Here is a 24960-nt window from a genome sequence, read left to right as displayed (position 1 = left end):
GCTTGCAACTTTTATTTATTTGTTAAAAGATTTTAAAACTAAGTATGTTGGGTCCAACTTTGTTTTTAAATCTGCAAATGGTCTGTGTTTGAAGCCATTTTTAAAGCTAAAAGAAAATGGATCCAGGACAGAACCTTCAATGTACCAAGGGCTTTGCTTCAGTAAAAATGGAAATAAATGTTTAATCAAGAATTAATGACAGTTAAAATCAACAGTTTAGGTTTAAAACAAATCAGAAGAATAATAAATAGGAGTTTAACGATACCATTTCTCCATCAGCACTGGTGGTGAACTATTTTAGATGGTAACCCAAAGAGACTTACCTGCAATTCTGAAAGAATAAACAACAATGAGACAAAAACCCAAGGCAATGCAAGGTGTTTTGAGCAATGTGACCTGATGAGATGCCCATTTGAAAAAACCATGACCAAGGAATGAACTCATGGAGATTTAATATTATGCATCAATAAACAGGAGAATCCGATACAATCAATGGTTATGAGAATGAAATAAAAAATACATTTGTTTTGATTGCTCTCTATCTGGCAATACTGAGTGATACTAAAATGAATGGCAAGGCCTCTATTCAATAGGTTATACAAAGACAGAACATGGTGGGGAAAAAAAGTCATAATTAAATTTAGTTAGTTCATATTTCGGTTGGCTCATTTCTAAAAGGCATTTTTGTTTGTTTTAATAGAATTAAAGTCAACAGTTACAAGAGACAGATTTTCAACAAGAAAGTCCCTGTGTATGGATACAGCACCAGCAGTAATTTTTATTTTAATCTAAAACTTGCTAAATAGCCAATTAAACAATAATCAAATTTTGACCACAAAACGGCAGTAAGAGGGTCTTTGAGCTTGCCACAGCCTTTTTAGGTGAACTTGAAATTTTTTATATTATATATATATCTCATCTAAATCTCATTTAACCTGGATCCAACCTATGATGCTGTAAAACTAGAAAAAGAACAAATTGTTAAAAAAAAAAAAAAAAAAAAAAAGCAGATATACAGCAGGATATATATATATTGCCCTCTATGTGGTTGTTCATCTTGAAAACAGACAATATAACAACTGGACCAAAGCAACACACTGAAAACCATTGTAGTGGTTCAAAGGGTCTGCTTTTCCCATTACAAGTGGATGCGCCATAGAGGAAATGAGGACAAGTGATGTGCAGAACAAAAGGGAGACTTTACAGACTCACTTATGGTCTTACATCCTCATCGAGGACCAGCTGTGCAGAAAGACAAAAATATGTAAACAATCATTTTGTTCATAAATGCCTTCAGGTAACACGGAAACCTTATAAGGGGACTGTTTGATCTCTGTCCAGATCGGAGTCCCTTTAGCCTTTTCACTGAACCTTTTTTGGCATAACTGACATTGAAACTTTGATCTGAATTGCATATATTCCCTAAATCTATTTAGTCTCAGTGTGTTTAGATGCCACGGCTCATGTAGGGCTTTGAGTCTGCATGACACTCGAGACACTTAACAGTTTGAATGACTGCAGAAGTTGATAGAAATGGAAACAAAAGGGTAAATGGAATGATCCCTACAGGTGTAAAGCCATCAAATTCAGATCCTCAAATATTTTACACTATTGCCAGAAAAAAAAGCATTGGAAATAAAAAAAGAATATATATTTATATATCCATCATATGTATATAATATATAAACATAATTTATAAGTAGTTGCAGGCAAGCAGAGAACTTCTCTCCCGCCCCTTGAAGATTTATCCGCTCCACCATTATAAGGCTGTCAGACTCTGGGAAGGGGCAGCAGTTTTCTTTTCTCAGTCACCAGATTCCCTGAGATGTAGAGCGCCATTTTATTTGTCAAGCTTTACTTGAACAGAACAATTAACAACAGATCTCCATCCCCTCAAAAAAAAAAAAAAATAAAAAAAAAAAAAAAATATATATATATAAAGAAAAGAAAAATGTAGGGAAACTAGTGTTGCTCTGGATCATCTTGCAGAGCCGTTTGAAGGGTGTGGCTGTGAAGCTGATTGACAGAGCAAAGTGCAATCGACTGTCACGTCTCCGCTCTGTGCTGCAGAGTCTCATGTTAGCGGGTGGCCGGCTTTGGTGATGGTGGAGGTGAGCTTGCCCAAACAAGGAGAGGAGCTTGGCTATTATGATACATCTTTGATGCTTTCATTCATTTCCATATTGTTTTACAGTCAAATGCAAAGCAGTGAAAATTTTCAATCATCAGTCATTCCAAGGCTTGGATAAGAAGTGGTTCTGCAAGAGTTCTTATGAAGACTCTTGGTGTGTGCATTTCTTTATTCATATGTATGTTTGTATCAGTGTGGTATCGTCTTCTCAGTGCCTCTGAGAGGATAATCTCTTTAATAGTGGCTCGTCGTAGACCCAGCACTCCCCGTCCTCATGGAATAACTGCAGAAGCAAACAAGGAATAGCCGAGATGAAGCTAATTTACTTTACACAAGTATGTTAGAATAACAATTTAGCCATTTATAAAAACTGACAGTTTATTCAAATGGATCTGTATGATTTTAACTTGGCTTGAGTGTAAAAAGGCAATTGACTGAAAATGGTGTACATTTACATATCAAGAACCCACATCTGATCACAGAAAGATCGGAAACACTCATGAGTTAAGTTTAAGTAGTAACAGTATAGCAGCACATGGTCTGGCAGCTTGCAGAGGTCATCATATTTAATGCCACCTGGAAAGCAAAGATAGAAAGCTCACTCTGGTCTCCCACTGCTGCTCCTTCTCCTTCCTTTCTCTGGCTTCAGCTCTCTGCTTCTCCTCTAACCGGTGCTTGGCTTCTGTTGCTGCATCGATGTCTTTCAGCTTCAGGTTCAGAGTGACGTCCTTCCACAGTCTGATGAAAACGATGCATCAGAGTAAATAAAAGATTTCACCTTTGATCAGATTTCAATATTAAAAAAAAAAACCAAACAAAAAACATGTAAGGAATTCATTCTCTTCTCACCTCCGGGACTCGTACTCCAGCTGGTCCTCCAGCTTCCTCACTTTCTTCTTGATAATCCCCAATTTCTTTGTGTCTATGAACACTGTGTTTTCCTATATAACAAAAAAAAAGTTGTGTATTAACATCTCCTAATAATGCAGAGCTGAGTTTAGTAATTCTGCTAGTGCAACAGCACAAGTGTGTAAACTCTACCAGGTCAAATTTTAGAAAACAGATGAAAAAGAAACAAGTGTGTCAGAATAAAACTTTACATGGAAAAACTACACACCAGACATTTCCCCCCAAAAAGTCATTTCTGTTTATTGTTTAAACTTACTTACATTTTGGTTAAACTCACAAAAGAAACAGGTAAACCTAAAAAGGAAGACTATCTTAACAAAATAATAAATTACTCACTCCAGTTGCCCACTTGGCATACATTACTCCATTCCACTCTCCTTCGATGGAGCAGAAAGACTTCTTGTCGTTTGGTGCACTGCAAGACAACCAGAAAATGGGATACTATTTTTAATATAAAAAAAGTCAACCAAAAAACTGCAGCTTATAAATGTAGCATCCATTCCATCTTACAAAATTTCAGCAGTGATCCTGTGCTTCTTTCCACCATAAAAAGGTTTGGTGTGGAACACAATGTTAGCACTGTAGCCTGACTTGGAGCAGGAAATGTTGCACTCCCCACCAAGCTCCACCCAGGGCACAGTCAGAATCGACCTGGACAGACAGGGTCAGATCAGAGCGCAAGGCAGCAACAGCATCATCCAACATGACAACACTTACTCCAACACATACCTGCCATATCCATTCGGGAAGGTGAGAATGTAATGTTCATCATGCTCCAAACATGAAACACAGCCTGAAGATAAGAGGGTAAAAATAGCAGCTCTGTTAACAGTGCACAAAATGTTTTAGTTTGGGGTGTCTGGGGACAGGTTTATTTTACCTTGACCGATGTTGTGAACACCTATGGACATGCCGAGAAACTTTGACTTAGTCCAGATGTGAGCGTTGAACTGGATCTTCTTACTAAAACACTCTGCGTAGAATGCAGAAACTACAGAGCAAAAGACAAAGTAATGAAGACTTCTGCAAAACTGGCATCAGTACCAACAGATCCAACATCAAAGGTTTTTGTCTGTGACCACTGTATGAAGGAAGATTTTACACTCACTGGGCGGGTGGTGAGAGACCTGCTCTGCTACAAAACACACATTGTTGGGCGAAGACCAGGGAACTGGACCGTCTGATACGGTGTCCTGGAAAGCACAAGAGACCAGAGGATATATGAGGTGAACCTATAAAACCTTTTTCCATGCTAAAATGAGAAAATTTGTCCTGAGACTGTATGTAAAAAATAAAGCTCAGCTTGTGTTGTGCAACACTCTCAAGAGATGTTCATAAGAAGAAACTGAGTTAAAATCTGTATTGAAACTGGAGCGATATCTCTGGCTGATTTTCAAATTTTCTGACAAAAGTTTTTTTATTACAATGTTTCTATATCCTGGTTCTCAGTCCTCACTGTCTTCCATGTCGTAGATGTTTTCCTACTATTCAAAAGAGTAATAAAGAGAAGCAACATGGGGAATCTACATTCAGACTTACACTTAGAGTGAGGAAGCAATATCCAGTTTATTCATTTTTTGTCTTTTGGTGGTCAATTTGAAATATAATTAAATTTTCATGAATTTTATTCTGCTTTGTTCTGTTGTCATGACAAAAGGTACAATAAAAATACTCCCAGACAAGCTCAGTACTTATACTTGTATTATTTTGTATACATATAAGATTTCTTTAATGTTTCCCTCAAATTACTATGTTAGTAGACGTGACTCAGATCTGTTTTGCTGGCTCAGATATATCTATGTAGTCATGTAGTTACAGCCCACATCTCTTGCCTTGTAAATTATCAACTTTTTTTTTTTTTACATTTACATTAATCCAGACTCACTCAGGCCTGAAAAATGATTAAAAATCTAATACAATACCATGCAATAGTTTCCCCTTGAACACCATGGATGAACATATTACAGACCTAAAAGATGATTATGACAATAACATCATCATCTTGATGGCACATAGTCTCACCATGTGCTGAGAGGGTTCCTCCGTCTCATTGGGGAGATCCCAGTGGCAGTAGAAGACTTCCCCCAGGATTGGGTTGTAAGGTTTTTTGGCCACTGAGCCTTTTCTTCCTGCATGGAAAGCTGAGAGGTACCACTTCACCACGTAAACCATGCGTTCTCTCGGCTCTGGCTGCTCAGCAATGCTAGAGGGAAACGATCAAATACAAGTGTTGAACGGCTGCAGCACTGACTTCGCTAAATCAGGGTTCATTTGGAGAAGCTCACACAGAGCAGGTGTCAAAATGATAAGTACCTTACGAATAAGTCCGGATGTGCAAAGAAGTCTGCATACATTTCTAACAAAGATCTCCTCTCTAGGATGAAGGTAGGCAGAACCACCTGGGAAACAAAATAAGGAGAAAAGTTAGACTTTAACAAAAAGCATGACAGGTTTATCTGTACACCACATTTCACGAACAACACAATTCAAAGTGCTTGAAATAAAACATTAAAGCATTACAGATGATGTAAAGAAAGCAGACAAAGCAGCAACAAATAGCAAACATCACAATAAAATTATACATTAAATTAATTCAAATGCAAGAAAAGTTCAAAGTTGCTGTGCAGATTTCATGTATAGGTGCACGAGAAAAGAAACGTTTTAACCTCCATTAAAAAGTGTCGACACTTAGTGAAAGTTTAATCTCCACTTGAAGTTTGTTCTACTTGCTTCTTCATGTTTGGTCTGGAGTCTGGTCTGGACTAGCTGACCTGAGTCTTTGGATCTAAGAGCTCTGCTTGGTTTCTATTCTCTGAACATATCATAGATGGATTTGATGGATTCTGAACCTAAATTGTTCTGGGATTTATAAACCATCTCTAGGGTTTTAAAATCTATTCTGTGACTGGCTGGAAGCCAGAGTAAAGATTTTAAAAATGGTGTGTTGTATTCAGATTTTTTATAGGCTGCTTTATTTCACAAAGCATGAGTGCACTTCAAAGTGTACAGACTATGTAGGACACTCCGTAGCCTACGTAGTCTGCACTGAACTGGACTTTGGTCTTAGTTAAAGCTTGAGCATCAACATTCTGGATGGGCTGCAGACGTTCAATGTTTTTTTTGGGGGGGGAATTGCAGCCCTAAAAAAAACCAACAACAACAAACATTACAGTAATTAATGTATTAATGAGAGTCTGCTGGTCTTTCTGAGAGACTTAACTTTTAATTCTGTTGATGTTTCTGAGTTAGTAAAAAAAGCAGAAACAATGCAGGATCGCTCCAGAAAGTCCAACCCACTTTTCCAGCCTATGGAACAAGATTCTGTGATCTATAGTATCAAAAGCAGCCCTGAGATCCAGCAGAACCATGACTGATACTTCACCAGAAAGTGTTCAACCTAATGTACAGTAATTTAAGACTCTAACCAGAGCTGTCTCGGTGCTGTGATGAGGTCATTAGCCTGACTAAAATTTATTGACATTTCCGCTTTCATTTAAACAGTCATTAAGCTGGTTAAATAAAACTTTCTCAAGAATCTTGGCTATAAATGACGGGTTAAAGACATGTATATAGAGGCTCATAACAGAATAATTTTCTTGAGGGGTGGCTTAATGCCAGCTATTAGTAGCAGATCACTTTCTACTGAGTTAAAAACTGGTTTTGAAAGTTTAGTTTTGAAAGCAGATAGTTTCATGTCCAGAGTGCATGTTGTCGATTTCAGATGCCAAACTGTTTCTTGTAGGATTTTCAAATAAACCATATTAAACAATGTCATAACATCAGAGTTATTTCTATGTTTTGGACATTGAGCAGTTTTCTTACTATGTGGCATTAATATTTTATTTAATCGTTTTCATTTTTTGTAAAAAAGAAAAAGAAAAAAAAAGGAGGGCAAATTCATCATATTTTTCAGTTGGAGTGCGCTCTGGCCCGAACTACTTAGGAGGAGTATAAAAAAGTAAACAAAAACAACAATGAGCCTTCATGTTGGAAAATGCAGAAAGGATCCTACTTTTGTGAGGTCCATGCCCAAACGAACTTGCGAAAGGAGATGCATGATGACGCTTTTGTGCTCTTCCACAGACTCCCCCTCGCCATCATCATCGCGGTCGTCGTGACTATCAAACTGATCTGAAGAAAGAAGAAGAGAAACATGTGGCTCTCCATCGCTACCTCATTTTAAACATAGTTTATGTTTCACACAAAGGTTGGTGAGTTCAAATTTCTGAGACAAGTCTTTAATGTTCTGCCGGTACTCTTAACATTCACCCTGTTAAAAACATCAATCATCTGCTTTATGAATTTGATTACTTCAATATTCAAGCAAAAAAACTAAAAACAGCAATCAACAAATCAATACACTAAAAGATATATGATCTCTATTTCCAATCACATCCTCATACTTGTTTTAAGCCCCAACCTAGTGTTTATTCAAGGATGAACACAAATAGCCAATATACGTTTCTCACCTGCATCTGTGGTGCCATTGGACATTGACGAGTTGAGGGACTCGGTGGTGTCGGGCCGTTTCAATGCAGTTTTATTGTCAGCAATGGGTGAAGCAGCAGGAGGCCTTGAGGGACTGAGGGCAGGAGGAGTGCACAGCAGAGTAAAACAGGAACAGGAAGTATGAGAAATAAAGTGATTAGGTTGAATTTCACTGGCAAATTTGTAGCAAGCTTCTCCAACTAAAGCTGCTTATTCAGCAAGATCTTTTTTTTTGCGCTCTCAGCATAATTTTCACTTGAGATGCTGAACTCCATAATGACAGTGTTGCTTTCAAGCTAGAAAACAATGGATCTTTTTGCAGGAGGGTGGGGTGATAATATACTCACTCTATGCAGTGTTTGGGTGAAGTGCTGCTCTGATAAAATTCATCAGCATCATAAAACTCATCCTCGCTGGAGGAGTAGGAAAAGTCTGGCACTGAGTGTGAGGGCAGGGGGATGTGAGCTGGGGATGCAACACCGCTGCTCGGGCCTGACGGTCCACTCCCTGGCAGAATGTCAGAAAAATAAACAATACAAGTCACACCATGGCTCTCTGAGAGCATCTTCTTTTAAATGTGATGAAACGAAGAAAAAAACTCTGTCGATCATGCAGAATAAAGTTCATGACAACTGGTTGTAAAAACAGACATTAAGTCGTCCGAAAACACACAAACTGCTTCCTCTGCAGAGCATTAGGAGTGTCCAGCAGGCATCCAGCCTTGTTGGTGCACAGCACAGCATTTTACAGCTGCTGCCTCAGCACCGACAGGCTGATAGCAACCTCTGCTTTAACACTCAGCCTTTTAATTTGCTTAATGTTCACTGACAAAGAGGGAGAACCAAAACAGATTTTTGCTTTCTTCTCATTTGTTTGAGTTCTTACATTCATTTAACTTTGCATTTGCTGATAATCTGACAGGAACCTAACAAACTGCAGTATTTTGGTAAAATAACACATTGATAAAAGTGCATTTTATTCTTCTACGAAGAATATGAAATAAAACACACAGAGCAGGTGCTGCATGCGTCTAGAAGAATTGATCTTTTCAAACCCTGAATAATTGATTTAAAAAAACCATTTGGGAGCAGCAAAAACTAGCTGCATTAACAGTTACAGATGTTGCGGTAACTGGCAAACACTATTGTGTTGGCTTTAAGTCAAGTTTCCACCTTTTTGTTTACCAGGTAGTTTATGGTTGTGTATGTGTCATCTGCAACTGGTAAAGCAGTGTCCAGCAGCTTTATGAGCTGAGAACAGCTGAGTGTGCAGAACAAAACAACTATAAGAGCAGGGACAACAGACACTCATATACAAGCTACGTACAGCTAAACAGTCAGATTACATGGACTTTTAGGTTCAATAAAGCTGAACGAGGCAACAAAGTCACCTGATAATGCAGTGGCTTCATCAAAATGAGAAATATGAGCACTTTTCATGTTATCACCATGTCAATATTTTATTTTCATAAAATTTTGTTCATATGTATTTTAATTGAAAAGCGTAGCTTAAAGTGTAGCTGCAAACATATAAACAAAAAGTTCTTAAAGTGCTCTAAAAAAATTAAAGGGACAAAGAAAAATATTGACGCCTACATGAAGGGACAAATGTTTCACAATACACCCCAGCTACAAGGATGTTTTAAAGTACTAATAGTCACATATGCAGTTTATCATTTTCTATTTCCTTCATGTATCATTAACTCCAATGTTAAAAAAAAAAAAACTTGACTTTTACCTGTGCTGTTGGGAGTTGGGGTCTGCAGACTGCCCATCACCGTGACAACGGGACCAACAGGTAATGTTGAGGGTCGTTGGTCTGATTTACACACCTGAGAAGCGTCTTTGATTTGTATTAAAAAAAAAAGAAAAAAAAGAAAAAAAAAAGAAAGCACATGACTTAAAAATGAAGCATTCGTGTGAAAACAGATCACATTAAAACCCAATCTCATCAAATTTGCCCACAGGCCTTAGAAAATGATGAGAGGCAAAGGCTTCAGCTGTGAGGGGGGATTATACAGTCTATTGAGAGACCGAAATTAGAACGGCCTACTTCACAGTGTTCATTTTTTATATCATTTTTTAAAACAGTCTAGTCATAGTCATCTGACCAAAGCAGGCAACAATTTATCAGATCTGAGTCATGCCATTAAATTAATGTTCTCAGAGAGAATTAAAATAGCTAATATACAAACAAATACATTAAAATGCCACCTAGGATTATGTTTTCAGGTTTTCCATTCATTTTCAATCATCAGATGAACCTGATTCAAATCCAATACTGACATGATCATGTTTATGTTACTCTCTTTCCTATAATAACAAAGCTAAATTAAGATGGTGGTGAGGAACAGATCAGACTGTCTGGACAGATTGAACTGTAAACCAGAGGTAAAGCACCAGGCAGCTTTCAAAAACCACTTTCTGCAATAATGTAATTATGCTGCAATGGCTGATCTGTCCAACAGGGGGAGCTGTTGCTAACTTTGAGCATCTTTGACAACACACACATTTGGATGATGATGAAAAAAGCAACACATTACACACATGAACGCACAACTTCCTTGTTAGGCAGACAGCTCATACCTGTGGGTAGTGTGGTCTGTGTTGGCATTATGGTGTTGACAACAGGGGGGTCCAGGGGGGGCTGGTAGATCCCATCCACTGGGTTGATGGTGCTCTGGAAAAAGAAGAGCAAAAATAACACTAAGATTAACAACCAACAACAAAAACCTTGCATGACCATAGCGCAATCACACACCCATGCCACTACCTGCTTACCAGTTTTAGATGCTGAATAAGAAAACTTTACCATCTTTCACCATGTGAGCACAATGTTAACCACAATAAAAAGTTGGTCATGGCAATATCAAAGCTAAACGTGGTACATGTTCATTCTCATATGATATTGGACAAATTGTGTGTATAAATTATAGAACTACTGAATGGTACACCTATGTGAAAACAGGCATGGCTCACTAAAATGCCCCAGCTAGTCCGGGGATATCAATTTCCTTTCACTTAATGTCATGTCAAGAGTGTAACCAAGTCCCATTAATGTAATTCACGCTAAAACCAAAGACCAGCTTAAACCCTTATCACCAGCAGAAACTTTACAATAACTAACATCTTTGGCTGAACTCTGAGTAACCTTGCAGTCTAAAAAGGAGTTAATTAACTCCTCTGGGCAACAGATTGAGTCTGTTGCATGTTTAAACTCTACCTCTTGATTTCCCTGATGGGTGGATCAGTGGGGACTTATCTGCAGTGGTCTGTCTTTAATAGTGTCACCTTTACATCATGAATCCATGTATTTGAATATAAAGGCACAGCAATCAGAGATTTACAAAATAAATCCATTTGCCCAGTGCAATGGGGTCACTGTCACCAATAACTCCACAGAGCAACACTGACAACAACAAGCACTAAAACAAAAGCATATCGACCCATATTTCCAAACGGCTTACCCCCCAGGGCGCTTGGTGGCACTGAAATGGCTTGTAGTCATTGTGATGCGATATGTCATTACTTAAACTCGACCTGCAGTGACTTTTACAGCTTGTTGTCTATATAATCAAAGATTAACCAGAACAGGCAGAGTGAATCAGAACTGTGTGTTTAGATAAGGCTGAGGTGCAGAAGAAATACAAGTGATGCATGCATCTGTTTCATTACTAAACATTTTCTTCTATGTCAGATTAACCCTGGCTCTTCTGTATTTGTTTTAAACCAAGATGGCAGTCTTTTAAAACATCCCAAGTTTTGAAAAAAGGTTGATGCTGTCACTAAGTCAGCCACGTGTCTTAAAAAGAAGAAAAAAAAAATTAAGTTGAGGTTTACTAATTATAGCTGACTGCATAAGTATCAGTCTGTCATGATGGGGCCAGTCAGTCTGTGGTCTTGCTGGCAAGAGAGAGAGAGAAAAGGCAGATGGTGGAAAAACCGGTAGGCGCAGAGGAAGAGCTATAACTGAAATGGACTTGAAAAACCATGTCACGATTGATCTAATTTTCGAGGCCAATAAAATACGAATAAAGCTAGCAGCTTTTACAGCACAGGAACCCTAAACCAATCACAGTGTATACATTATTTTGACAGATAAATACTGATTAGACTTTTTAAACAGGGTCAATCAACAATGCTGCTTGTGTTTTAGGCAAAGGGCTCCAGTGCGTTTTTCCACTTGGTCTATGTAATAGAAACACATGCAACGTGGATGTGATCTGCAAAGATTCCTTAACCATAAAGCTTATAATGTATATAATGTGGAGTTAGACATGCAAAGAGAGCTTATGCTGTGCTATTTATACCGCATAATACTGTACTTAATGACTATGAGATTATATCAGCTATTAGAGAAGACTCCTACTGTATGAACGTTTGGGCTCTGTGAGATTCATGCACTAAGAACTACGCTACAGATTATTTTTGCTAGATATACCATTATCCACAAACTGCTAACATTTTCCAAAGCATACAGAGGTTTTTATATTGATTTTCTGCAACCCAGTTAGACATCAAGTTCTGATCATTATATGACTGTTTATCTCTTTGCCCATGTTTCACCAATCGATTAGCCCTCACTTTTTCTGAAGAGAATCACATCATAGCTCACTAAAAATAAAAAAGAAATAAAGTTTTTATTGTCCTGTGCAGATGTAGTTTTAGACACATGGAAATCCTGCTTGGAAAACTCCCTTTATCACATTTCCTCTTTCACTGGGTGAGAATTAGTCTCTGAAACCATTGCTTCTGAAAGCTGTGATATCTGGAAAACAATGCTGACTCATTTTCATTAATGTGTAGACATAAATGAAAATACTACTTTTAGTTTTGTCATCAGTTCCATTTACAGTTTGTCATTTCACAAATAAAAGAAGGAAAATTTCACACACTGACATGTTTGTAACTGATCATCCATCTACAAACATGGCTCTTCTGTTTTATCCTAAAAGGATGTGAAAATGGGGTGAACAAGGTACATGGTGAGAAACTGAAACATCTGCAGTGACTGTTTTGGAAAATAGTGATAATGTTAAATAAACATGTAGTTGTTAAAGCATGCATAACTACTGGCATGGCCTTGAACATGAACACAATGCACCTGCAGAGCCTGCAGAGTGCTTTATGGATGAATTTCCTGCCATTAGTGCTCAGCAATTCAATAAGCAAGCAGTTTAAACAGGATAAATCAATGGCAGACTAGTTGACTCAAATTTGTGAGCAAAGTAATGTGCAACACTTTTACATGAGGCAAGCCAACACGCGTGTAATCCATATAGACAACAGTTTGAAAATTGTGCAGGTAACAAATACATTTGTGTTCTCATGAAAGAAAGGATAGTTCCCCAACCATTACTAAAAAGAGTTTAAATCTCAGATTAAAAATCAGGAAAGTAATGACTTAATCAAGAAGAGAGCAGAGGCAGACAAGAGGGAAACAGCTTAAGGTAGAGCTTATCTCCAAATTACATGGCATGCACTACAGATCTGATTCATCAGCTTTTCTAAAAGGAGAGTGTAAATTATGCCAGAAGAGAAAGTTAACAGTTTCTTTCAATTCAACTTTGTTGCCATGGACAGAAAGTGTTTAAACTTACTATAAGTCCGTTTGCGTGTTGCTGTTCGTTACTTTGGTCCTTAAAATTTTAAGAAGACAGTGTTAGACTGCGTGTCTAGGAAGATTTATTTAAGTCATTGAAATAAGCATCCTGAGTATGATCCATCCTTATCACACTGAGCTCCCCAACTTGCCACATGCAGTGATCCTTTCATCACATGGTAAAGTTCTCATTATTCCCATTATCAAAGAGGACAGGATTGCTCTATCATGACTAAATCTCCAAACATGTTTCCTAAAAACCCAATTTGTTACAATGTTGGTGATTAAAAAAACCCCAACAAGTCCCACCTAACAACCACATGAAGCAGAAACAGCTGTGCCACTTCCTTTCAGAGAGCAGAAAGGAACATGTGATGAAACAAGTGCTAGGCTACACCCTCGACAGTCACCGACCCTGGTAGCAACAGTAAGCAGGAAACTACCCCAGAGACCCAAGGTAACATACCGCGTACACCTATGTGGACTCACAAGGACAGTGGTCATAAAGAAATGGAAGGGCAAACTACAAAAAGGGACTCAAAGAGTCAAACATAGAATGAAAATGCATTTACCTTGGCAATTTGAAGCAGTACAATACAATGCTTGATGGACTCTACCATACTCTGAAAGAGAGAGAGAAAAACAGAAATCCATTAACAAGGAAGTGACTTCCAAACACAACAGGAAGGAAAGTGTGTTAAGCTCTTACTTACACAAGTAGTCTCTTTCAAGTTTTCTATTTTCTGTCAGAAAAATAGGAAGAAAAAGAAAAGTGGCTTTAAATTTCCAAAACAAATCTCACAAAATCATGCCTCAAAATCAGGAATGTAGATTCAAACTAATACAACACAAAGCAAAGCTCTGAGGTGAAGATGCACAGTGTGGGGGTGGGGGGTGGGGGGTTCAGTGACCAAAACCTAGTGTTAAACTTAGAGAGGAAGTGCAAAGAGTCACACTGCTGAAAGTAAAGAAAAGCCAACATGCACACAGCATTACTGAAATAGACCTGCTTCCTTCAACACTGACAACTTCAATTCTTCATCATTACCATTTTTAAAAAGCATCAACAGCTTTAAAAAGATTTTTAAAAAAAAGCAGCACAAAAGCAATTACCAACTACAATAATTATTATAAACCAGTTCAAAATAATCCTGACCATCAAAAGTTTTGTCATCACAGAATATCAAAATGTATAAAAACGCCATCTGTTTACTAGGAAGCATAGAGATGTCACCCCAATTAAAGAAAATATTGTTACAACTTGATATTGTTATTGTAAAAACATGAAACTTATCACATTACAATGTGATATTTTGTTGTGATCATGTAAAATATAAACTGTATTCATCCTTGAATTAGGAAACTGTGCATGAAGCAGATCAGAGAAATGTCCAATTTACCAAATTGGGCTTCAAAGGACAGAGTGATGGACAAGCTTGGAGAAGCCTGTGATAAACCAGACGGGACTACGTCTTCATGTCGGCTACTAAGTTCTTCTAGTCCCAGTGGTGCATATATCATAACTGTGGTTTTTAGAAGATTGCAAGGCCATAGGTGGAACCACTGATACATGTTAATCAAAAGCAACACGCGCACCATCTCACTGTATGCGGGCAAGTTAAGTGTTGCTCATAACTGTCCCACATTCCTGCGTGTACAACAATACATCACAGGTCAACACTTCAAACAACAATTAATCCTTAAAAAGAACAGAAAGGTTTCTGCTTGACCAGAATAATTTCCATAAAATGTATTTTCATCCTGTATTTCCAGCTTACAACATCTGCATGCAGTACTTTGTGTTTCATTTTCTCACAATAACAGTTTGTTATTATACAATAAAACTATCCTGTTATAAAGTGATAAAGTCCCAGTTCTTTTTTTTTATATGTATTTGGGTGACACTTCTACACTTCTATAGTTTGCAGATAAATAGTTTATAGAAAATTAAATAAAACCAAACCTTTAGGTAACACATGTGAGGATCTAAACTCATAAATTAAATGTACTTTATTTTAAAAATTCAAGCAAACAAAATTTTTTCCATTAACCCATTAGGACCCGAGGTACTTGAACCTAACATGATCATGTTAAATTATAGCCTGCTATACCTTTTAAGTCCACATACAAGTAACTGTGACAAATAATTAAGTTTTCTTCATTTAATCATACTGTTAGCTTTTATTTAGAGATTTTAGTTTTCTTTAGTTGGCTGTTTCAGTTCAGCAAAGCTAAAATATATCCTCAATGATTCTGTGTTACGGAGCTCAGAAACTAAAACCAATTTGTTTACAGTCAATAGAGGTTGAATATCAATGCTGTGTCAAGCATTAGAAGTTAAGCTCATCATTATATGCAGCTGGTTTAGTTGAGTTAAACTATAGCTGAGGAAGGGTGGATGGATCATAAAAGATGACTAATCACTTGAGAAACCTCAGCTGAATTCAGCCATTTTTATGCAAGTGAATGGAAGCAACTATTATGATAATGGGAAAAGATTGAGGTCAGCTCATATTCATGTTATCAGGTGATTACAATGCACTGAGACATGCAACCTTAATATGGTTTAAATATAGCACAAGCAAGGTGAATAGCTGCCCTAAAACAGATTAAAAACACTGAAAAACAAACATGGTATGAGTTTAAAATTTTGGTCCAGATTGAGAAGAGTTTATTTTGCCTCACAATAAAAAGCACATCTGGGATAATCTTTAGTTATGCATTTAAAATGTGGTTACATAAGATCTAACTTGAAAGAAGCATAGAAATGTTGCAATGAGCATACAAGCCTGTGCTTTATTCTGTCTTTCAGGGTCAGTTAATAAAAAAACAAAAAACAAAGGTTACAGCCATGTCTTCTGTACCACGTAAGCACAAGTCTGAAATGATCTGCCAGTCAGATCAGAATAATATCTGGTATTGGTGGAGGTTGTCAAAGGTTTTGGTACAATCCAGATTCAGATTGTGATATATTTTTGGTAAATGCAACCAGTTCGAAGGCTGAGACATGGACAGCACTGCACGGCTGGTACTCACTCTGCGAGATTCATCCTCTTTGCAGTCCTTGATCTTCTCATCAAACAGCTGTTTCAGGACAAGAGATGAAAAAGGGAAACGAGACAATATGAGCTGAGATGATTCTCCGATCAAATGAGTATTGAAAGGATCACAGAGTAAAACTTAGACCTTAAATTTGGCTTGACACACATTAACAAGGACAAGATGCTCTGCCTTAACAGGAAACGTGGCTGAACTGTTTTATGCTTTGTCACTATGCCACCACAAATCAGCCTTTAAACAACTTCTGCTTTGTTTAAAGGCATATACAAAATCAGAAAAGGAAATGCTCATTAAAGTAAGCAAAAGGCAGTTTTTATGAATAGTCAAAATGTTCAGTTTCTGATCTGGAATAAATCACTGTAACTATATTTATCTACATCTCATATCTATGTCATTAAATACACCAGATAAAAAGCTCACAAAAAGGTAGGTTTTGTGGCAAATCCTACCTTTAACTGGTCAATCAGAATCTGTAGGTAGGCATCAGCTTCAGCGAGCTTCTTGTCAAAATCTTGAACACTTGGAACAAATCCTGTCTCGGCCTCCTGTGGACAGGGAAACAAACAAAGCTGAGCATTAGTACACCCTAACAAAACGCCTGGTAAAAAGCCTTGCTCGGATTTGCATATTCAAAGTGAAATACACAACCGCATTTAATAAGTGAGGGCAATGGATTTAACACTGTATCCATTCAAAAAATGATGCCTGGTCTCCTTGTCACATGGGCTTTGTAAACCGTTTTCACAAAATGGTGGTCAGAAACGCCAACAATTCAGGAGAATCTTCCAGCAACGTGCTGCACTAGGTGAGATACAGTATGAATAGTATTGTTTAAAGGTTAGCCGACATGAAAGGCCTGCAGGTCTGTCTGCCTGACTGGAGGCCAACACATTTCAGGCTTCAACAAAACAAAAACAAAAAAAACCCCCAAAAAATCCATGAAACTCAGAACATGAGATCTGAGCCACAGAGAGAGGACTGCCTTTGTCAATGTGATAAAGATGCTCTCACATTTATTGTGTGTTAATTAGCGCCCCTCAATAGCCACCAGATCCAAAACATGCAAACACATTTCATTACATAATATGGCTAAACAGACGTGACCAGACTTCGGTCCCCATCTGTCCGAGCTCACCCAAGCATCCAGAACAATCCAGAAGGCTGCGACACAAAGCTGAAATCAGGAGAATAAATACAGACAAGTCTTCCTTTAACAAAAAAACCCCAAAACCCACTCCATGTGTAATGACTGAGTCTGTCAATAGCAAGGAGACCCAACACAAATAACACAATAACAGCTCTCTGTCAAGCCAGGCGATTCAGTAGATGACTAACACAGCATGTGTCAGAGCAATTTATTGCAACACGGCAGTTACACCTACGTGGAAAAACACCGAACAAACTCTTACATGCAGAGTATGAAGCAACCTAACTACATCTGCAAGATGTTACTGAAATAGCAAGTTTTTCATCAAACCGTGTTTGCTGCTGCTTTGAATTTGCTGCGTCGCATGCTCCTCATGTCTCTTCTCCCAAATGATGGTGATCTTGTAGGAATATGAAGAAAAGCCATCAACACTGCTACACTCTGACCTGAGACTTGCTAAAATCTAAACATGTCAGCTTTACAGAGAGCAAAGTCTGCTTTAACTGAGCAGTTGTGAAGCATGCAGCTAACAGGACAAACTTCCTCAAAGATCAAAGGTGCATGCATTGTTAGCTTAGTGTGACTACAAAAATAAATAGATGGCCACAAGAGAACCCTAGCGAAGATCAAAACTTATTGCTGGTAAGCCACAAATCGGGTCAAGTGCCACAGCTCAACTAAAGAATTGCCATCTTTCTTGTAAAGTATTGTGCAAGATTATGCACAAAACCAAAAAACAAAATGCTATTTAATAGGAAGCAATAGAGAGGTTAGACATGATACAGTGGGGATTAAAAAATCTGCATATTCAGTTTTACTAGAATATTTATGAAAAACGTTGATCAATTTGTGAAATGTAACAAATATTATAGAGCAGGAAACAGAAGGAGCAACCCAGGAAATACAGCAAGACAGGTCCATTATTATTATGTAGCAAACGGCATGTCATGTTTTGCCAACATACATCATGGAGGGGAAGTGCTGCTACAGACATGGATAAGTTTGGAAGAGGAAAACCCCATGCAGGTGGTTGGTTTATAACACACGGCCTCGTCATTGTGCTCACTTCTTCACCATTCCAGAAATATTCTCAGACGTCTGCATCTCTGCTCCCACTCATTCCCACCACCCAGACCGTGCACGCCTGTCACACATAGGGAATCTCTCAGCAGCTTGCGCAGACTTCCACATAAACACCTGCATCCACCCAATCATTTGAGACTCTCCAAACAACACTGCCCCCCACAAGCGCTCCCTCCCTCCCCTATTTGTCATTGCACACAGCGTGACCCACTTCTGCTGCCCCAGCAGTGCACAGCAGCCGTTAAAGTTCTCCTTGTGTGCTGCTGTGGTGGCGTGTGTTTTACTTACAGGGTGCCTCGCTCCAATGAACATGCTGCATCAAGCCGTACATCTCTCAGGCCACATATCCTGATACAAGCTCCTTTTCTCTTCGCTGCTGCTATTTTTTCTGCCCACAGGAACAAACCATCAGCTCTTGAGAAGTTAGCTTTCTCTATCCCTCCTCAAAACAACAAAAGAAAAATGAAGAAAGAAAAGAAAAACACAATAGCCTGCCAAATGAAGCAGCAACCTTCAGACTGCGTGTTAGGTTGATGTCTGCCTGGCTACAAAATATCCTTCAGCGGCAGTTATCAGCTGAGCTTTTGGTATGAGGCAGACAGAGCTGTGTTAATCCAGGACCCTCCCCTGGCAGGAAGGGCACACTTCCTCTCATACAGGCAGAAGTGAAAATACAGCAAGCAAGCACCAACAACCACTCTGATTGGCTGGGGAAGCCGAGGCAGATGTTTGGCTCGTCAAACAACCAGACCCTGGGTTGGTTAGCGGGGAGGTCACATGATTCTACGACAGCAGCCAGCAGAAGTGCATGTACGCGTGTGCGCACTGAGTGAGCAGACACACGTAGCACAGAAGGATTTGCCACAAAAGGAGGGAGGAGGGGAGCAGAAAAAGGAAGGCAGGAGGGAGGGCAAATGACAAGGTTGGTTACGAGGACAAAAGGGAGGAGATGTGCAGATGAAACTGCATATAGGCGATGAAAGGAGAGAAGATGCAGGAAAGTTTGCTTTAGGGGAGGAAAAAGGTGAGGAAGAGAAAGTACAACTGAGGGAGAAAAGAGCGTTGGCTGAGATAGTCCAAACACACACACACACACACACACAAAAAAAAAAACAGACTAACAGTAGTGGAGGTAAAAAGTCTACCATCAAGTCATCAATTAAAACAGACTTTTCATTAAACTTAACAGCCTGGTTCCAAAACTTGCCACATGTTGACGCCATCCTTAAAAATGGCACAAATGCCTTCTATTATATCTTACAGCTGAAACAGGACAGACTTGTAGCAACCTTGCAACTGCTCTGATGAACCAAGAAAATCATTCACAAGTGCAGATAAATAGCCCAGATATGCAAAGTCATCACGAGTGTTGTGGTATCTCTCCGGATGTGTTTATAGAGCATGTAAATGTATATGAGCTGAGACAAGGACAAGAAACTGATTCTTTTTCATCTAGCCACTGCATTTAGGTTCTCTGTACAGTATCAAATCTGCCCAGGAATCCTCTTTTTGTCTTCAGGTGTAGCATATTCTAGCATCATTTGCTTTGCAAACACTGCTGCTGACTTTGGAACGACCAAACACAGAAGAGCAAACACCACAGAGGCCTTCAGAAACAGGACTGTCTTGGGACAAGGATTTAGATACACTTCCATACACAAACAAAGTGATGGCCACGTACCCGGAGCTGGAGGGTGTGACGGAGGATAGTGCCCTCTAAGGCGTGGATCCACTTCTCCCGTTCGTCTGCATCTCGAGCTGAGGGAGGAAGCACACAACACACACCCAGTGAGCCATGTTTTCCATACAGACATAATAAGAAGCCATTACACACTGGTGAAGTCAAAACACGACACTGAAATGACATGAGTACTGGGGGAGAAGTAATGAAGCAGTAACACATCCGTAAATTATGTTGGCTACCTTTTATTTTAATCTGACAATGAGACATTTCATATTTTCCTGAATGCATCAATACAAGATAAAAGCACGTTTTTAATCCATATAGAAGTCAAAGTATAAAACTGACTTTGTCATCACTGACAACTCACCTGAAAGCAAACTACTGAAAGCCACTGAAGCAGACCAAACTAAAATAAATATACAGTTCAGGACAAAATCCAAACAGGGACTACACTTCTCTATGACTTCATGGGCCAATCTGATCTCATTCATAAAGACTGATTCATAAAACCAAGCATCGTTGGTAGGTCAGGGTACCATGTCATATCAAGCTGTGATAAGCAGCCCTGTGTATGATGACTGTGGATGATGGAAATCAAAACGAAAAGAATAAGTTCCTCATTTCTATGACACTTGTAAAATTAAGCAAAGTTCCCCTAATGAGGCAAGGTTGTACTGATTTTAATGTGTTACTTCATCCTTAAAGCAAAGAGAGAACAGAGACTGTGTGCGACAGTATACAGCTACTTGGCACAAGCTCAGAGACAAGCATGGCACATATATAAACTACAAATAGCATGTGCATGCTCACTATTTGTTAAAAAACAAACAAAAACAAAAAAACCTATTTTCTTATTTGGTGCCTGTGGCATACTGGATTTCATCCACAAGACAGCTTAGCCTTAACTGGACTCCATGTCATAAGCTTCTAATATGATTTTCTTCCCTCTCTGTATCAAAAATATTTTTGTTGTTGCATAATTTGTTTTTTCTTCTTGGTAACAGATGTTGGATCCCATATAATAAAACTGTAAAATACTAACTTTAAAAAAAGACAACAACAATATGGTCTTAATTTGGTTGGAAAACTATATCTGGTGCAAGAGTTGTTTTCATTGAGCTGGGGACATGACTCCATAGCAGATGAATGGCTGTGCAAGCACAGAGGCTGAGCTGTGCTACAGTAGAAAAGCTTTTAAAGACATTAAAAGGCAGCTGAGGCTCAGGCCAGTCCACTCAGACAGTGCCTCGTTGCCCTCTCACTTTCCCTTCAGTCAAACAGACTCTCCAGAGGAGCAGATTATGGCAGATAATGTTGTTTAGTTCTATTCATGACAGACACGACAGTGACAGAACCGTTCAAGAAAAAACAAAGACTGGCACTGTATGGGCTCTGTCAGATCTTCGGTCTGGTTTGTCTTAGCTTCCCATTCACTCCATAATTTACTGTCACAGCCAGGTAGGAACACTGTGGCAACTTAACAAGTCCACAAGTTTAGCTTGTTAAACATAAACAAGGGCAGGGGGCACATGACGACCTTGCTTGTTAATCTGAAGTTACACATTCCAGCAGGTTATATGACATTTAAACATTTACTTTTCAACACATAAATGGGAAATGGACAAGAGCTATTACTGTGACCACTTCTACCAGCAACCTGGATGCGTGTTATTTAAAACTGGTGGAGATAAGCTTTTTAAGATTTATCATTATATAATGAAAAATTTATTATGAAAAATGTATTTAACCTCAAATGAATCTTAAGCTCTCAATCAGATAAGAAATGTCAGTAAAAGTACTTTACTGAAGGGCAAAAAGGATCCGAGCTGAGCTGCTTGCAGAATCATGACATTTTTCTAAAAAGGAACAAAAAAGGCAACAAAAGTACGAAAACTGACAAGTTTATTGTTGTTCCCTCTGTACCTGTGCACAAGCAACTCAACCTGAAGTTTAATTATGTCGTTTCAAACGTTTAAGAATGTAAAAGTCTTTTCCCAGCTGCAACAAAATGCCCTAACAGAGAACTGTATGCAGACTAAACTCAATTACTGTGAACTCTGAGGCCCCTCAGATAAAGGAATACTGCTGTACCAAACACCATGGCAATAATGCATCGGCTCCATCTTTCTCACAAACACACACACACACACACACACACCCCTAACAATTACAGAGATTCCCTGACAAATTCTGCTTTAAGACCCACATTTCAAGCAGAGGATGGACAAATCACTTGCTGCAAAATGTTTGTGTGCAAAAGTTGTCTGATTTAGCTTCCACATACAAACCAAATACAGTCCTCAGTTAGGCTGCACTTCAATGTACGTACAACTTCTATCAAACATTATTCTGTTAAAGAGTAGTCATTACACATGATGTAACTCATCTCACCACCACTGAATATGAAAACACTTTGTAGATTTAAAAAAAAAAAAACCCAACAAAGTTGATCAATTAAAAAAATACTGCAATAACAGTTAAAAAAAACAAAAAACAAAAACACGTAGGATACCAGTAAAATCAGCCAAACTGTGATCCATCATTACTGACTCACCTTTAAAAAAGTATCACTGGTACATTATGAAGTAAAAAATATGACAACTGAGACTGCAGACTTTTGCACAACTGAAGATACACAATAGGTTGCGGTCGTCAAATTCAAAATAAGTGAATTTTTGAAAATAAATAATACATAAAGAACAGCAAAATAAAGTTTATATGTTTGAACATTAAATATTTTTCCTTTGTAGAAAGTTCCACTCTCACTTCAGTGACTTCTTCGCATGTCTTTTCTTAGCACTTCTGAAAACTCTGACAATGTTTGAGCTTGACTGTTACTTTGGTCAAGGTTTCCATAACAATGCCGGGCCTCTCAGTCACTGTTTCACAATTCCATAACACACGATTTCATCACCACTGCTTTTATGTTGCGGTTGTGCGTTTTTGACCTTTACTGATGTTTCAGAAATAAATATTAACAGCTAATGAGATGGTTATTGAGTGCACTAATCGCTGGATTAGTACATATTTTTTTAAAGACCTAGAGCCAAAAAGCACATAGTTTTTGTTTCACACAAGCAATAAACTTTCACTGACACTTGACAAACTGCTAAAGAAGGAAGGAATTATTACTGTATTTAATTTTTTATATATATATATATATATATATATATTAAAATTGAGTATTTATAGATTTTATTAAAACACAGTAAAAGTAGAAAAAAACTTTCCCCATTTAGATCTTTATTAGAAGATGAACTGTTGGAAGACTCGGGTCAACTAGTCCAGACCAGAGTCCAGACTAAACATGGAGAAGCAGCTTTTTAGCTGATATGCTGCTAACATGTGGAAAAAACTGTAGACGTTTTTAAATCCAGGTAAAAAACATTTCTTTTCCCATGCATCTATGTATTAAATCTGCACAGCAACTTTAAATTGATATTGCTTTTAATTATTTTTTATATAATTTCTTATTTTATTATGATTTTGCTATTTGTGTTGTCTTATTTGCAGTGGACTGGTGACCTGTCCAGGGTGTACCCCGCCTTTCTAAAGACTGCTGGAAAAGCTCCAACTTCCCCACGACCCTTCATCAGACTAAGTGGTTTGGATAATTAATGAATGCATGAATGTTGTCTTTTCTGCTTTCTACACCATCTGTAATTCTTTTAATGTTTCATGTAAAGCATTTTGAATTGTCTTGTACATAAAGGGTGCTAGACAAATAAACTTGCCTTGACTTGATCTTGTAAAAAATATGAAATTTGTTCGATATTTACACTAGAAAGTTCACACATACAAGTTCAACAATATTCTAAATATGCATTAGTTTCATTGACTGAAAATGTAAATGATGAATTTCTAAATGATTAATTAATTGATCATCAATTAATCACACCCACCCCTACAAGATACTGTTTGTTATAGTCACACTGACAACAATGTCAGATGTACCACTCATGTATGCTGCAGACGAACTTGTAAAATGAACCAGACACATTTTTCTCTCATGTCAGAGGTTAAGGTTCCCTGAACAGCGTTTGGCATTTTCCCCCATAAAGCTGCTGCTTCCTTCATCCAACGGGACTTATCTCTACCCCACTTTTTCTCTTCCTCAGACAAGCTGCTGACACATGCTGTAGCAGGAAGACCACAGAGTTCGATACAGCACTGCACCCTGTCAAGACTGTAGCTCTGAGCGAGCCCAAATGTGCTGCAAAGAGAAGACTCAATCTCATTCTAAATACAATACAAAATATTACAACACCAAAAAAATACATTGAGGCTGGATGGTAAAAAAGAATAATAATATTGCTCTGAAGTGAACTGCAAACACAAGATAAAATCTTCTCCTGAAAGGGGAGCGTGGTGAGAGAAGAGAAGATGAAACAGTGCAGGTAATATCAAAGAGAGGGAGGACCCTGAAGAGTGGAGACAAAAATGGAACATGAGGAGGTCTCTCATTTTGGACTGATGTCTTGGCTCAGCTGGGTGGCCTGACAGGCAGAGAGGAGATGAGAGATTAATAGCTTCTGCAGATCGGAGGAGGCAAGCAAAGAGGAGAGGGAGAGGGAGAGAGATAGAGATAGAGAAAGAGTGCTCTCAAAAATCTATGATGCACCACTGGTGGAGCTGGGGTGATGAATAATGGATGCTTCTCTAAATAGAGGAAGAACAAATATCTTCTCACGGTAAGCAATAAGCTCTGAAATATATTTCAACCTGTAAAAAAGGCTGCGCCCCCCCCCCATCAAGAAGTAGCATGGTCCATTCCAGAAAGAGGGTCGTTTTTACATTGTAGCAGAGATTATGAGCTGCAATGTGACCCAGACTTATCACAGGAGATGGAACAAAAAA

General features: G+C 38.4%; 1 protein-coding gene across 3 annotated transcripts in view; it reads right to left on the bottom strand.

Moving 5' to 3' along the window:
* Nucleotides 1-1959: 1959 nt before the first annotated feature.
* osbpl9 (oxysterol binding protein-like 9) overlaps nucleotides 1960-24960 on the bottom strand; it is a 30095-nt gene continuing 7094 nt past the window's right edge. Inside the window, exons 4-24 of one of the 3 annotated variants that reach the window (XM_079244505.1) lie at nucleotides 20101-20177; nucleotides 16639-16734; nucleotides 16166-16213; nucleotides 13843-13872; nucleotides 13702-13752; nucleotides 13128-13166; nucleotides 10114-10207; nucleotides 9266-9370; nucleotides 7876-8035; nucleotides 7510-7622; nucleotides 7053-7171; nucleotides 5354-5439; nucleotides 5063-5243; nucleotides 4149-4233; nucleotides 3921-4031; nucleotides 3770-3833; nucleotides 3551-3691; nucleotides 3377-3455; nucleotides 2981-3072; nucleotides 2734-2869; nucleotides 1960-2414 (exon numbers count right to left, since the gene is read on the bottom strand). In XM_079244505.1, the coding sequence (XP_079100631.1) occupies nucleotides 2340-2414; nucleotides 2734-2869; nucleotides 2981-3072; nucleotides 3377-3455; nucleotides 3551-3691; nucleotides 3770-3833; nucleotides 3921-4031; nucleotides 4149-4233; nucleotides 5063-5243; nucleotides 5354-5439; nucleotides 7053-7171; nucleotides 7510-7622; nucleotides 7876-8035; nucleotides 9266-9370; nucleotides 10114-10207; nucleotides 13128-13166; nucleotides 13702-13752; nucleotides 13843-13872; nucleotides 16166-16213; nucleotides 16639-16734; nucleotides 20101-20177 (1982 nt within the window). In that variant the 3' untranslated portion in view covers nucleotides 1960-2339. Of the gene's footprint in view, nucleotides 2415-2733; nucleotides 2870-2980; nucleotides 3073-3376; nucleotides 3456-3550; nucleotides 3692-3769; nucleotides 3834-3920; nucleotides 4032-4148; nucleotides 4234-5062; nucleotides 5244-5353; nucleotides 5440-7052; nucleotides 7172-7509; nucleotides 7623-7875; nucleotides 8036-9265; nucleotides 9371-10113; nucleotides 10208-12426; nucleotides 12460-13127; nucleotides 13167-13701; nucleotides 13753-13842; nucleotides 13873-16165; nucleotides 16214-16638; nucleotides 16735-18707; nucleotides 18790-20100; nucleotides 20178-24960 lie in introns of those variants that run through there. The other 2 variants (XM_079244506.1, XM_079244507.1) reach the window with 2 other exon arrangements.

The sequence above is a fragment of the Telmatherina bonti genome (genome assembly GCF_933228915.1).
Source record: "Telmatherina bonti genome assembly, chromosome: 8".
Taxonomy (NCBI): Eukaryota; Metazoa; Chordata; class Actinopteri; order Atheriniformes; family Telmatherinidae; genus Telmatherina; species Telmatherina bonti.
This window is presented reverse-complemented; position numbering and strand designations above follow the sequence as displayed.